General features: G+C 43.5%; 1 protein-coding gene across 1 annotated transcript in view; it reads right to left on the bottom strand.

Annotated features, from left to right (window-relative positions):
- Positions 1-15,835, bottom strand: part of Hsf2bp (heat shock transcription factor 2 binding protein) — an 80,647-nt gene that overhangs the window by 49,268 nt on the left and 15,544 nt on the right. Inside the window, exons 4-6 of the mRNA XM_051152504.1 lie at positions 8,672-8,821; positions 6,577-6,709; positions 4,594-4,711 (exon numbers count right to left, since the gene is read on the bottom strand). Coding sequence (XP_051008461.1) covers positions 4,594-4,711; positions 6,577-6,709; positions 8,672-8,821 — 401 coding nt within the window. The remainder of the gene's footprint in view (positions 1-4,593; positions 4,712-6,576; positions 6,710-8,671; positions 8,822-15,835) is intronic.

Below are 15,835 nucleotides of genomic sequence, written 5' to 3'. Positions count from 1 at the left end.
GTCACGTGAGAGCAGGGGAAGAAAAATTCAGGAAGCAAACAAACTTATACTTCTTGGGAAGTTCCCAAAACTTAGGAGACCCTCTCCCCAAAGTTATATAAGCACTAACAACTGCTGGAGATGAGCCAAACTGTCTGCAAGTTGTCTAAGGAACTGAAGGAACACAACTTTTCTGAGTCATCACCCATGCTGGGGTCAGAATTTCAGTGATGCAGCTGCCTTTGAGTCATCCATGTTTCAGTAAGTAACCCCACTAAATTTTGGTTCACTAAGCAAAACTTAGGTATAATCACTAATTTAGGCTGTTGTCAGTACTCTATCTGGGGTAAGTAAGCATCTGCTCACATCTCCCAAAAAAGAGAACACAACAAAGCCACTCATGTAACAATTGGCAAAGACTCTAGCTGCACTCTGGCCCTGTCCTGAGAAGCTGAGAGAAGCTGGACTCAAAAGCAATTGGAATTGTTTGGTGAAAGGAATGTGAAAGCAGAACAGCATTCAGGTTGTGACACGATTTCTGCCCATTGCTCTTATCAAGGTCTATAGTTAAAATGAGTGGTGAGTGGAATAGAAAGATGTGATGTGACTCACAAATGTGAGGCAAAGAGAAAGCTACCTTCGAATGCTGTGGGCTTCTGAAGCTTCAAAGCCCACCACTGATGACACATCTCACCCAATAAGGCCACATTTCCCAATCCTTCCCAAATAGTTCCACTAACTGGGGTTACATATTCAAGCCTATGGGGAAATTCTCATTCAAACCACCTCAACCACTGAGGCATCTCTCCAGCTCAAAATGCTTAGTTTTTAAAGAAGATTTTACACATAAAAAACCAACTGGGAGAAAGCTGAGCCCATCTCTGGGCCTGAGGCACCAGCTCTGAAAGTGAGTATCCTTTGATGGTAAAACAATAAGAGCAAAAACCCCAGGGGAAAAGTGAGTCACAGACATTAAAAAAAAAAAAAAAAAGTCATCACAGCACAGCAAGGTCCTATAGACTCAGGCTACTGTCAACAGCAAAAGGACTTCAGTGGAGGAGAGAGAAGGCAAGCAGTCTACATGGAAGACAGACAGACTGCCACATGAGGAAGCCACCTGAGGCTGGAACATGCCAGTATCAAACATGGGGTTAGGAGATAATTGTATACAAACTTGGAATGCTGCTGGGAAGGTAAGCCAATGTGATGGCTCTGCAGGAAGTTCCTACACCATTACTGGCATCAACATGTGCTTACTGAGATCCACAAGCACAGTTGCTAAGGAAGGGAGGCAGAGAGGCTCGCAGAGACGCAGCCCTCTCAAAGCTTGCTGGGAAGTTAAAGGAGGGATTAGCTAGCCTTATAGAGACCAGAGAAGGGAAGAAGGCAATGGATCAGCATCCAGAACCTACATAGACATCAGCACATCACTGTGGAAACAGCTTAGCAGGAAACAGATAAAGAGTGCAGACAGGTGATTCATGGGGACTTAATGGGCCAGGCATGCAGAAAATCTCCAACCTCACTGGTATTCCACATTAAGGAGGGGGAAGTGGGTGGATGGATGGATGGCCAACTGACTGATGATACATAAATTCTCTATAGGAATAAATAACAGAATGCTGACAAGGATGCAGGAAAGAATACAATAGCAGCATCTTACAGAGCTGCATGTGTGCCACTTCTCAAAAATCCCACTTCTGGGCAAACTCCTAGAGGAACTCACACACAGATCCAAAAGGAGATATTTACCAAGTGTTCATTGCATATATGTAGAGAAACGTAAAATATCCTAAATGACCCCTTAATCATAGAAGAGCGATCCAAATCTTAGGACTTCTGCGATTATTGAGATCCCATCCCAAAGAAAGAGATGAGCTCCATGGTCAAGTTTTAACACTATGACAAAGAAAGCAACATGTCACACTACAGTACACATTGCTCATGCACGCAAACATGTCAGCATAAAATATTAGAGTAGACTATAGTGTGGTCTACACAGAATGTCACAGCACATGTACCTCTTACCTCCACTAAACACAACTATAAATTCTGAGCTGAATACATGCAGCAGCTACCTGGGATCTATGACAGATAACTAGCAGATGAGCTGGGGAAATGAGAATGAAGCATGAAGTACAAACCACCAGCTTCCACTGGCCTGGACTCAGACTGCACAGAAGGCTCTGTCTCAGTCTTATGGAGAAGAAAGAGGGGGTCTGCTGGAGGCCACGGAGACAGGAGGAGCCCCAGGCAACTCAGGTGCTGCAGAAGAGAATGTTTCCCCACCATGGTAGCTGCAGGCAGATAAGCAGCAGCCCTGGTAACACTTTAGGCCACACCAAGCCTCTGCATTCTAGATGGGGGCTAAAGGGAGAGCCCTGGGAGAACCACAGAGCACTGCAGGCATCATAGAGTCAGCATTTCAAGAAAGGGATCCCATAGAGCTATCTGTAAATTCCCAGCCTCTCCTCAAGCTGGGCATGTGTGGACCTCACCATACACAGCATTATTCTCTGGGCCTCTAACAAGCCCCAGTGGTACCAGGAGACACATAAGACAGCTCCACTAGCATGGGAAACACCGGGTTAAGACATTGTAGACAGAGGGTTCATACTGAAACAACCCTGTGACTTGTGACTCAAATCCAACCGGACTGTTGCATTTTCCAATGGCTTTATACATGAGGCTTCTAACATAATAGTTCTTATGCCCAGGATGCATCCAAAATTATTCAGCATACAAAGAAAAAGAGACAATCTCATTTCATGGGAGAAAGTAAGAGACACCAAGGCCAAGATGGCTCTGGTGCTGAAAGTATCTGCCACAGACTTTAAAGGGGCTACTGAATTAAATAAGATAAACAGTAACGTGGGCTGGAGAGATGGCTCAGCGGTTAAGAGCACTGTCTGCTCTTCCAGACGTCCTGAGTTCAATTCCCAGCAACCACATGGTGGCTCACAACCATCTATAATGTGATCTGATGTCCTCTTCTGGACTGCAGGTGTACATGCAGGCAGAGCATTGTATTCATAATAATAAATAAATATTTTTAAAAAGATAAATAGCAACACATAAGGCATTTGGAAGACCATATCCCAGGAAGAACCCCAACGGCCCCAAAACTTCCTGTGATGGGGCTACATGTCAGCACAGGAATGCTTGTCTTGTGAAAAAGCTTTAGGTGCCATTCTCAGACCACCCAAAAAAAGCAGAAAATTTTCTGGCCTAATCCCCAAGTCTATATATACATCACACTCTGATAAAGTTAAATTACATGGCAATGGAGGTTCTGCAGATGCAATCACAGTTACTAATCAACAGGCTCTGAGCTAATTAAAAAGGTTTATCCAATATGCCTAATCTAAACACATGAGCCCACAGAAAGAAAGATGACTCCAGGGCTTGTAGCAACAGAGAAAGTCTGATACACACTGTGATGGATAATCATTATCAACTCAACTGGACTTAGAACCACCATGGAATAGCAACTCTGAGGATGTTTCCAGAAGGCTTGAAAGGGAAGACGCACCCTGAATATAAGTGGTACTATCCCATGGTCTGGGGTCCTAGACTGAATCAAAAGGATAAAGTAGGCTGGTGAGATGGTTCAGTGGGTAAATATTTCCCACTAAGCCTGCCTGGCCTGTATTCAGTTCTTGAAGCCGACACAGCAGAGAGAACTGATGCCCATTAGTTGTCCTCTAAGCTCCACATGCATGCTATAGCATGCTCACAATTTCATGAGGAGCACACATTTGTACACACATAAATAAGTAAATAGTTAAAATAGAACTGAATATCAGCATTCTCTGTTTCCTGACTATGGATGCCATGTGACCAGCTGCCTCATGTTGCTGCCACAATGCCTTCCCTGCAGCGAGGGACTGCACCCTTAAACTGTGAACATAAACAAGGCCTTCCTTCTTTAGCCTGCTTTTGTTACAGGAACCAGAAAGGTAAGTAACACGGATACCAATTATAAGAAGCTCTGTAGCATGACAGTGGGGCCATGGGAGAAAGTCAGTCCTGGATGGAGCTCAGCTGACCAACTGAAAGAAGAGAACAAGAAAGCAGACCTTCCAGAGCCCCACCTTGATTTGGGCCATGTGAGACAACCAGCAGAGGACCTGGTGAAGCCAATTCAGAGCCTGACCTTCAACACTGAGATACTAAATGGATTTCTGTCATGATTTGTTACAATTATTTTTTTTAAACTACAAATTTTAGTACCTGGGTAAGAAACTGCAATAGCAAACACGCACTGAAGTTCATTCTGAGTAACTAGTAACACAACCCTGAAATATTTAGGGTCCATTGATCACTCTAAGGGGTAAATGTTCCTTTTCTTGATTCCTTTTTTCCTGAAATACTATTTAACTCAAGAGTCAGCAGGCTGAAGCAGAGGGGATGTGAGTTCAAGGCCAGCTGGTGCTACATTATCAATCCTATCTCAAATAAAATTAGATAAAATATAGCACATCTCGTTAGTCCTCAGGCAGTTTGCTTGTGTTTTAGAACTGCTAGATCAACTGCATTTACTTAAAAGAAAGGCTTCATCAGCATGTTCTAACCCCAGGCACGCTAAGAGGCTGTGAGCTGTTATCTACATACACTTTGAGTTTGGTGCACTGGCCAGGCTTTAAGTCCCCCAGCAGCTGCAGCATGGTGTCCAAGAGCACTCGGCTGGAGTTCACCAAGAATTCCCGACCACATGCAATGGCAGCAACATCTGCAGAAGACAGAAGAAATCATCAAGATCACAGGGGCAGCACAGAGCACCTAGCGTGGGCAGAAAGGAGCGACTCCACAAAGCTTCCCTCTCACCCACACACACACACACGCATCATGGCATTTTCACTGTGGCCTCCACAGTGCTGCTATCCCTACTGAATGGCTCTAGTAACTGAAAGGTACAAACCTCTGTGACACAAACCCACTTATGCAATGCACCACCAGAGTTTGAAACCTTTTCAGGCAAAAAAATGCAAGTTGCCCTTCTAGCAGGCTCGTGAGAATTTACATGTCCTACTGTGAGAAAAAGCCAAATGAGCCTGAATGGTGGGCAGTAGGCTGTTCTACCTTCTAACTGACTGCCTGCTTCATGGTATACCAACCAGAAATTGAAGCAGCTTACATTCATAACCTAGCAAAGCAACAAAACACATGGATTGTAGACCTCTGAGGTCACCTGCAGAGAGAACACATCATCAAATGTACAAATCCAGCCTTTAAGGCCTGACGCTGGACCTGTCTAAGGAGACTTAGACAGGATGACTGAAAGGACAGATGATGTGATGAACGTACAGAGAGCTGCCCTGCTTCAGCCAAAGTGCCAGCCAAGCCAGAGTACTGGACTCCCAGCACCCACCCAACAGGAAGTACCACTGGGGGCTGGAGAGACAGCACAGCAGTTAAGAGCACTGGCTGCTCTTCCAGAAAACCTTGGTCCAATTTCAAGCACCCATATGATGGCTCACAACCATCTGTAACTCCAGTTCTAGGGGATCTAACAGCCTCTTCTGGTTTCCACAGATGTGAACATGTGACACATAGACATATATACAGGCAAAACACTCATACACATAAAAATAAATCTTAAAACAATAAGTTTGAGGCCACCCTGGTCTACAAATCAAGTCCAGGCCAGCCAAGGCTACACAGAGAAATCCTGTCTCAAAATAACAAAAATAAATAAATATGTACCAGCAACTTTTAAGAGACTTTTAAAAAGACTGATTTATTTATTATGCAAACAGCGTTCTGCTTGCATGATAAATAAAGTGGAGAGTGACCAAAGATATCCACTGTAAACTCAGGCCTCTACACAGTGCACACACGTGCCCTTGCACATACAACTGTATAATACATGAATATGCATACACACATAACAATTATGCAATGACAAGAGGGTGATTTTTCCTTACAGTAACAGCAAAAATTAATCCATCAAGTACACAGGAGAAAACAGAGGTGAGAGGCCACTATTTCACCACTTTGCCAACTTCAGGAAAAAATAGCGTCCATGCACACTGGTGCTACTCTACCAAGAACCACTGCTCTCTGGTTTATCACTCACATTTTCGAGGGTTGGAGTATTACTTTAATTTATTGTTTGAAACAGAATCTTGTTATATAGCCAAGGGTAGCCTCAAATTCTTAATCCTCCTGCCTCAAGGCCTCCTAAATGTTCAAACTGCAGGCTTGTGCCGCCATGCCCAGATCCTCCACAGTTTTGCTATAAAATTCCTTTGCCATTTCTTCAGTGAGAGGTTCCATTTATTAGCTTCCAGGGAAAATTTACTGAAAAGGCACAATTTTAGAGTCCTTTAACTGGAGTTTAGTTTTAAGCTCAGCTCACAGCTTTTGCCTTAGCCAGTCATGAGTAAAACAGCAAGGATTCCAAGTAACAAGCAGTTAAATGTACAATCTGGAGCTTTTATTCTTTTATGTATAAAAATAAATAGCAACCAACCAACAACCAAATCTTTGTTTCCTTTAAACCAGTTATTTCTAATAAGTGATAATGAACACACACACACACCTAACTGTACGTATCAACCCTGTTATGTGGCACTGTGTCTAAAAATTACCTACTTGTTACAATTCCAGCCAATGCAAATACAAACTGATTTTCATCAGAATCAACCTCCTTGATGTCCCCATCCAATGACTTCACAAAACTCTCCATTGTCTGACCAGTGATATTGAAAAACTTCAATGCTTTGTCCTGAAAATAAAAGAATAGACATGTCACATCTTTCCTTAGAAGCCAGTGTAACAACATTTTGAAAAATTCAAAAAACAAAAACAGATAAAGTAACAATAACATAACATAAAGTAAAATAACAAGCTAATGTAACAAATGTGTAAGCCATATAGAAGAAAGAAGGGTACAATTACAGAAGCAATCATAAGAAACCTGTCCCACCACTCAAAGTTCCCAGGGAGGAAAGCCATCAATGCTGGCGTCACACCTGGCCACAGTGGCGAGAATAAGTGACTTGTGAGTGTTCAGCCCTAAGTGAGACATCTATATCAAGCCCACACACCAAGGCTTGGGGAACATCACAGAAGACTGGGTGGAAAGAAGGTCAGAGTTGGAGGATAAAAAGGAGTGCTGTGAAGTGCTCTCCTCCAGACATGACAGGACCATTGCACTAATGAGCTCACAGCAGCTGTGCAAGACCTCCACAAGACCTGTACAAATCGAGGCAGTGCACACTCTAGCCTCACCTTGCCTTACTGAGGAGTGGTAACAACCAATGGCTGCCGGGGAGTCACCGCTCTTCAGCACTGTGTGCACTGCTGGGTCCCTGCTCTGGTGGATGGCCCCCACACATGCACATGCAGGCAGCACTAACTGGACTTAGTGATGCATGAGTAAAAAAGCAAGTGAAAGGAGAAAATAGGAGGGGACCTGGGTTATCCGTGACTGAGATACACTGTGTACAAGTGTGCACATGCATGTACGTGTGCATAAAATTGTCAGGAGTCATTCACAACCAAGGCACATTTTAGAATGTAAAAACAAACAACAAAGCCTGAGAGACAGCATAAGGAACCTCCTGGGTGATAGGACAGTCTAAGACTGGACTAGAGTTGGGTCTCCCAACTCTAGAAATCTAAGAAACAAACGACCTGTGAAAGTCCAGTGGGGAAATTACATCAAAATTATCTCTATTTTTAAGACAAAGTCTCATGCAGCCCTGGAAATTACACTTTAACAAAACTCAACAAACTTTTTATAGGACATTTAAGACCTCCCTCGTACACTGCCCTCAAAGTGGTAACTAGTGTGTCTCTGGCTTTCTGCCAAACACCCCCTCCACTCTATTCCTTCTCCAGAGTCAAACTCAACCTGCTGCAGGTGCTTTCCTCCCTCAGCTGTCAACTGCACCCTGACACCACATCTGTCTTCATCACACAGCTCTCACTAATCTCCTTTTCCCCAGCTGCCCTGCAGAGAGCTGCATGCCTCAGCCCTAACCCTCATTCACTCATAGTCATGTGCCCATGTCCTATCACTCCTTCACTCAAAAGCACCTGAAGATGCCACAGCCCTCAACCCTCAGGGCAAAGCCATCGTCCACTTATCTCCTATCACAAAATGGCATTCCAATGCCCAATAAGCTTTCTCTCCCACTGCTTCAGTGTATGAACTCTCCACTCCATCAAATGACCTCCCCTCAATCCTAAAGCAAGACAGACTTCTGACCCTATCTATACCCTTGATTTGATTGATTCTGTCTTTTAGAACTGTCTTTACAATTTTCTGCCATTTCTACCAACTCATCAAGTCTCATCAAATTCCTCTCCTTATGGGAAGTTTCCTAACATACGCGTATATAAATACTATACATACATTAGATGCATATATATGTCAAATAATACAACATTTTAATTACTATATTGCCCATGAGGTAAAATATACATGAGCAGTGTGAATTATGTATAACATTGAAGTGGTCAGTTCAGAGAAACTCCCCTTGGGTGCTGGAACAGAGAGGATGGTGCTTATTTTACACAGCCCCAGAGCACCAGGTGACACAATGAACAGCAGGCATTTGGCCACCACCTGATGAATGAATCTTACAAAGTTAGAGCATGGCAGGGCTCAGCAGTCAATGTCACAGCAGACATGCTGTCTCTTCCAGTCACAAGGCACGTTCAACAGTGCCAGACAACTTACTCCTCCAAGAATGGCTTTGACAACGTCCTCACTGCTGGAGACTCCCCAGAGGAGGGTACAAGTGACTGCTCCCATTTGTGTACAGTACTCTGCCTGCTGGAGGAGCTGCTGTTTTGCCTCATTCAGCTGCTGTCGAAGAGCCAACTTCTCCTAAATTCACAACAAAACAAAACAAGAAAACAGATACTAGTATTCAATCTTAAAACTGTTTTTCAAATGTTGTTTTTCACAATGATATTTATCAGAAAGAAAGCATTTAGACACTTCCAGCGTGCCTTCCTGGGGACGGGTTTGCTCATGCTATAGCCTTCACTGTGGGTGCAACATAGGGCAGGCTTGAACTGCTGAATGGTGATTATGAGTTTAAACAATTAAAAAAATGTATTTTTTTCAATACTGTAAAAGAAAGAAAGAAAGGATTTAAAATTCTAGAAAACAGCTGCAAGTAGAATCTAACCCTTACTGAGCCACAGTCCACATCTAAACAGTTAAGTTCCAAGCTTAGAGAAGAGGACACGCCTGCTCTACAGCTTATGGATAACTACAAAGAGCTAAATTCATCCATTCAAGTAAAGAGAAAACTAGAGGAGGCTTGGGTGACCACACCCACAGCAGCACTTCCAGACTCTGGAGCAAAGCAGCAACCTAACATGTCGCCTACACTACACAGCATTTCTACTGAAGAAGCTTGTCGCTGCCAAAGATTCACTCCACTGGCAGACACCACATAGAGTTTAGGAAAGAAACTGTAGGAAGTCTCCTAGGCCAGTGGTTCTCAACCCGAGGGGCGCAACCCCTTTGGGGGTTAAATGACTCTTTCACAGAAAACACAGACATTTACATTATGACTCATAACAGTAGCAAAGTTACAGCTATGAAGTAACAAGGGAACAGTTTTATAGCTGGGGTCACTACAACAGGAGGAGCTGTATCAAAGGGCTGCAGTGTTAGGAAGGGGAGAACGGCTGCGCTAATCAGGCATCATGAGGAAGCCCTCATCAGAGAGTCATTGAAGGTGCTGGAAAATACGAGAAGCATGTATGCTGTGAAATGACACCAGATCAGGCAGGAAGGCTGTGGAGGCGGGTACCCCAGACACGCTCAGGCTCAGTGCAAGACCATGGAAGGCAGGGAGGGTTTCCTGCCCTCCCTCCAGCAGTGCCTGGAACACCTGAAGCTGGGCCAGACTCAGACAGGAGCATTAAGGGAAGAAGACAACCACTCTCCTAATGACTCTCCCATCGGCACATCCCGAGGAGTTCTCTTCAGGTGACTGATGCAAGCTTCTCCTCCCCAATGACCATGCTTCTCTGGTGCTACAACTCCCTTGAAGGAGACAGCATTTCCTGAGAGATGAACTGGAATGGGGGTGTCCCTCAGTTGCAGAGCACTTGCCTGTCATACAGAATGTCTTGGGTTCTACCCCCAGCACCACCAAAGAGGGAGCAATAAACTGAAAAATATGAAAACCTAGGTAAATTCATTTATATCAAACATAATTAGTTCAACCACAATTTAAATTATATTAGGTTTTTTTCTTTTAAAGAAGTCAATATGCAAATAATGATAAGAAAGGGGCTTTTTGCCTGGGATTTCAAGAGAATCAGGGATGGGACTGGAGAGATGGCTGAGTGGTAAAGAGCACTGTCTGGTCTTGCAGAGGATACAGAGTCAATTCCTCGCACACACACTGTGGCTAGCAATGGCTGTAACTCCAGTTCCAGGGTCCAGCACCTTCTTCTGACCTTCATGAGTACCAGGCTTGCACATGATACACATAAATACATGGAAGCAAAATAATCATGCATATATAATAAAAATAACTAAAATTTTTAAAAATCAAAAAATGTAAAACTATGCGTTTTTCACGTCTGACTTAATGCAGTCTGGATTTCTAGACTGCCCTTCACACATATGTAACTGAGCTGACAAAGAAATGGGTTTCATCACGGCAGATAGAGAGAGAGATATAGATAGATAGATAGAGAGAGATGGATGGAGATATGCATATATGCCTCATTATACTTTGTTCTCATTTCTTCCCTCCATCACATCCACAGTCAATAGGGGAGGTAAATAAACACACCCATACTTAGTTGTTTTCAGTTAACTTTCTTCACTCTCACACGGATCAGAATCCAGACCGTGAAATGGTACCACCTATATTCAGAGTGGGTCTTCCATGCCACCTAGATTAATGCAATCAAGACAACCCCACAGACATGAACTGATCTAGACAACCACTCCTCTCTTCCCAGGCAATTCTGGGTTGTGTCACATCACAACATCATACTGGCAAATTGTCATGCTTTTGAGGCTTACTGAAAGAATACTGGGAAAGGGCAAGCCCTCCCTTGTCTCAGACTCTAACATGTTTATGTGAAATGTCCTCCAAAATTTGGCCTGCCCTGGGTCAGCCTTCTCTTTCCAGCTCTATAACAAGGAAAAACAGCAAGTAGCTAAGGGGATTAAAAACACTGTGTCCTTGAGAACAGTGAGAAGATGAACCCTTTCCAACAGAGGTTAATACTGTTGACCCACAGTGTAACACGCTTTCAGAGGGAACTAAATGGAGAGCCCTCCAACCAGTAGCTCCAGCTATCTGTTTCACCCTCAGTCCATTTCCTCTGGTGTCGCAAGCCTCCACTGAATGATGCTGCCATTGTTTGCTCTCCATCAGACTACACCAGCCACATTTGATGATGTTATCTGTTACTTGCTGTTTGTTCTTTTACTTCTGCTTGCTACATACTTAAAATCATTTATTTGAAACTGCAAGTACAGAATTTTTAAAATATATCACAACAAAAATCCTGATCCATTTTTTTTTTAAGTAATAGGGTAAATTTCAACATTCAAACTTCAACCAGGCATGGTAGTACACACGTAATCCCAGCACACAAGACATCAAAGGACAGAATTGACAGAATACATAGCAATATTCTATCAAGGGGGGGGGGGGGAGGGAAGCCAAAAGCTAAGAAAAACTGTATCCAACACATATAAAGGCCTGCCATACCTTACAGGTTCCAGATCCTCTGATTCAGCTGATAGGGTCTAAAGCTACCACACCTGACTTTTTTGGTAGGTGCTACCAATTGAACTCAGTGCCTCATGCTCACACAGCAAGTACTTTACCAAATAACCCATCCCCCTGACCCAAGTATAGTAACAATTTATACAGCATTCTCATTGAATTAGATAGCACAAACAATTTAATAAATTAAGGTATGTATGTGTAGGCTGTATGCAAATACTGCATTTATTCATAGAAAGGTCCTGAACACCCTAGGACTATCCACGAGGGGTCCTGGAACTGATTCCACTAAGATGCAGAAGGACTACTGTATCTAAAAGAGGACAAATAATCCAATCAAATAGGGAAGAAGTGTTGGGTTCTGTGCATACTATGGCAGGGGGCAGGGAAGCATCATTAGTCTTACTCAGCTGTGACCCCCTACAAGCTACAGTAATGACTGGCCTGGCAAGGTAGACAGACACGCTGGTGCAATAGTGGCAAAAATGGTATGGCGGTACTCAACCACTTTCTTGTTAGATTCAAATCTCACTCCACAAGACAAAATCCATTTCGTGGTACTGACTGTTAAATGAGTCTAAGTCCTAGGTTCTGGGAAGAACAGTACAACTATTCTGTTAAATGGGCATAGTAATAACCTACCCTACACTCTTATCTTTATACCTAAAGATTAGTGCACCTCTCAACCCTTATTAGAGAAGCTTCTTTTTGGAAAAGATGGCAACTAATACAGAGACCTACAACTGGTCAACATGAGAGTGCTCAGCTCTAAATAGGGCATGTATATCTCAGACACACACACACACACACACACACACACACACACACAGAGAGAGAGAGAGAGAGAATATGACTGACTCAGGGATCATTGTAGAAGAGAGGGAAGAACAATTTTAATAGCCTGAAGGAATAGAGTTTGTATCAAAACTGTATGTGCTGGACAGGACAGTGCAGCTGCACACATGAACTCATGGTACTCATGGACATGTGCAAGGCTTGCACAAGGTCAAGTCAGCCCAAACCCCAGCATGGATGAGGAGGACCTCATGAGATCCCACCACTATCTGAAGGACTATTAGCAGCTGATGGCTGCTGGAAGAAGGGAAGCAATGTCTTCACCAATATGGCCCCTTGGATCTATTCATGCTCCTACAGGTACCCTCACACCCATCTACAGACAGCACTCAGTGGGCATTAAGAGAGGTGGGGACAGTGTGGGAGCAAGAGAGCGTGTGCAAGCTCAAGAGTACACACGAAGCTGGGAGGGAAAGCGATGCAGGTGTGATAGGAGAAGAATTAAAGGGGAAGGAACAGGGGTGGATTTGATCCAAACATGTTATATGTATGAATACATAGCACATAAAATATTGCATAAACTTTTAAAACAAGTACCAAATAAAGATCCCTTCTAAAATCTTTGTATAGTTCATTTTAGATTTTAGCTGGATTATACTACCACCTAAGTTTTCTTTTGAGGTTCCTTGAAGGGCTGGAGGGATGGCTCATTATTTAAGAGCGTATACTACTCCTGCTGAGGGCCCAGGCTCCATTCCCATGTAATAATAACAACAACAACAACCTTTAACTCAAGTTCCAGGGAATCTGACTCTCTCTTCTGGCCTCCAAGGGGCACCTTACACACATGATGCACATAAACTCACACAGGCACACATACACATAAATTTTAAAATATTTTTTAAAGTTTCTTGAAACACTGAATTAATGTTTGCAACAACTTCCTTTTTAGCATCTTAAAATAGCAGCTCTTTCTTAACAAATTAAAAATATAGAAACTAAAATATTAACAGAAAACTGACAGTTTCTATCTTAGCTGATTTGCTAATGGGGAAAGGTACACAACATCAGATAAAAGTGCACGCAGCCAAACACGCTGGTAAATGCCTTTCATTCCAGTGCTGAGAGGCTGAGGAAGATCAAAATTCAGTGCCAGCCTAAGCTACATAGAATTGAAGGTAGCTCAGGCTCCATAGCAAGATTCCATCTCAAAAATAAACAAACAAACAAGGAGGAGGAACAGCAGCTGCAGCTGCCTTTCAGTAAACGCCTGTATTGAATGATGGAATGAATGGTCAGGGCCTCAAGCACGTCAAGCACCACAAGTGCTGTCACTGTCACTGTCCTAGTGCTCTGGCCGTAGTGGAAATGAGGGATATTTTAGTTTCAACTATTTTTCTATTTCCAGTCAAGTTTCCTGTTGAACAGCTCACTGGTTGAACAGGGATAAGCAAGCTGGCTAAAATAAGGCCACTTGTCCCTGGCAGCTGTCTTTTCTGTAGCCCTGTCTGTGGTCCCTGCCCAGGCCTGTATAGATCATGAGGCACGGACTGGAAGCTTATTTTAGAGATGAGGAACCAGGAAAGAATCCAGCAACTAGAAGACTGAATTAGTCTACTGCCAATAAGTGCTTCAGTATGGGTAAAAGTCCTTATGAAAAGACAGAAACGGGGCCAACGTAGTGGCACACGCCTTTAATCCCAGCACTTGGGAGGCAGAGGCAGGCATATCTCTGTGAGTTTGAGGCCAGCCTGGTCTACAAAGCAACTCCAGGACAGCCAAGGATACACAGAGAAACCATCTCAAAAAAACCTAAAAAAAGGAAAGAAAGAAAGAAAGAAAGAAAAGGCAAGACAGAAATGACTGAGTCTAGTATGTAAGAAAAGCATGGAATCAAGAACATGAGTGTGTTATGCAAGTGGCAATTCCTGTTCCCCTTGGGGCTGTTATGCAGGGGCTTTGCTAAAACTAATGGAGTCGTTTCCTCTCCTTCAGTGCACCGACTAAGTTGGATCATGGAAAGAGAGCTGAGACTGGATGCCTGCTCTTGGGGTGCAGAGGCTGCCCAGAGGAAGGGTCTTGGCCAGGGCAAAAGACCTCAGCACTGCAGGACAGGCACAGCTATTGGGAATACAGAACACCTGGGAAGAACTTAGCTCTACTTGTTTGGAGTTTGTTTTTGGAATGAGTTTTATGTAGCCCAGGCAGATCTCGACCTCACTACGTAACAGGATGATCTTGAGCTTCTGACCCTCCTGCCTCTAAGTTCCAAGTGCTAGGTGTGCACCGCCATGCCCACTCTATACAGTACTAGAGATGAGTCCAAGGCCTCGGTCATGGTAAGCACTCCGCTAGCACAGTCCAGCTCCCACCCCTCTTCAGTCTGATCTGCCTGTTCACAATGTGTCTGCCCCACACACCTTTTCAGTACTGACCTGGTATGTTGTTAGTCTTCCACTACTGACAAATGCCTGACAGAACAATGTAACCCCAGGTTATACTCTGGACTGTAGACTGAGTCGGCCCTCCCTGACCACTGACCTGCCCTCAAGGCACCTTTTCTATAGTCTTGGTACATACAATGGTGCTAGTCTCTAATGATTCTCTATCCATTTATTGGTCCCAACTTTAAATGTGATTTTTTTTTTTAAAGACAGTTTTAAAAATCTTTCTGCCCTGGTTTTTGCTCTAAATGCTCATTATAAATCAGGCTAAAACTGGGCAGCAAAACCCCTGAGAGCCCAAATGCTAGACTACCTTAAAATTTCCTTTTTGGAGAGATTGGTAAGATTGTAAGAAGCACAGGGCCACAAAGTCCATTGGGAAACTGGGTCTTCTAAACATGGCAAGGAAGCTATATCACCGAAGAATTTACAATATGGCTGCCTAAACAGTTGTAACACGAGTTGACATACTACTGTGAGTGAGAAGAGCTCCCAGGGCCTGCCCCTACATGAAGAACTACAAGCAATTTACAACTGCTGAGAGGAGAGTTAGTCTTCCCCAGGCAGCAGCCCCTGACTGACTATCCACGCCAAGTGGTCAGCCCTAACTCACATACATGCAAGCATACAGTAACTGACTCAGAAGCTGCATTTTATTCATGTATGTATGTACGTGCATGTGTACTTGTATAACAACGGCAATTAAAGAGAAACAGGTCATGAATTTGAGAGGGAGCAGGGATTGGGAGACATGAGAAGATTAATAAAGAAAAAAGTGGAAGGAGAAATTATGCAATACTTTAATTAAAAATAAAATGCTTCTCTCAGATGACTCGCTCAATTACCTTTGAACTCAGCCTCCCGTGGAGTCTCAGAGCACAGGCACAA

Source organism: Acomys russatus, chromosome 11 (assembly GCF_903995435.1).
Source record: "Acomys russatus chromosome 11, mAcoRus1.1, whole genome shotgun sequence".
In the NCBI taxonomy this organism is placed as follows: domain Eukaryota; kingdom Metazoa; phylum Chordata; class Mammalia; order Rodentia; family Muridae; genus Acomys; species Acomys russatus.
The sequence above is the reverse complement of the archived record's forward strand: the minus strand, read 5'-3'. Positions and strand labels throughout refer to the sequence as shown.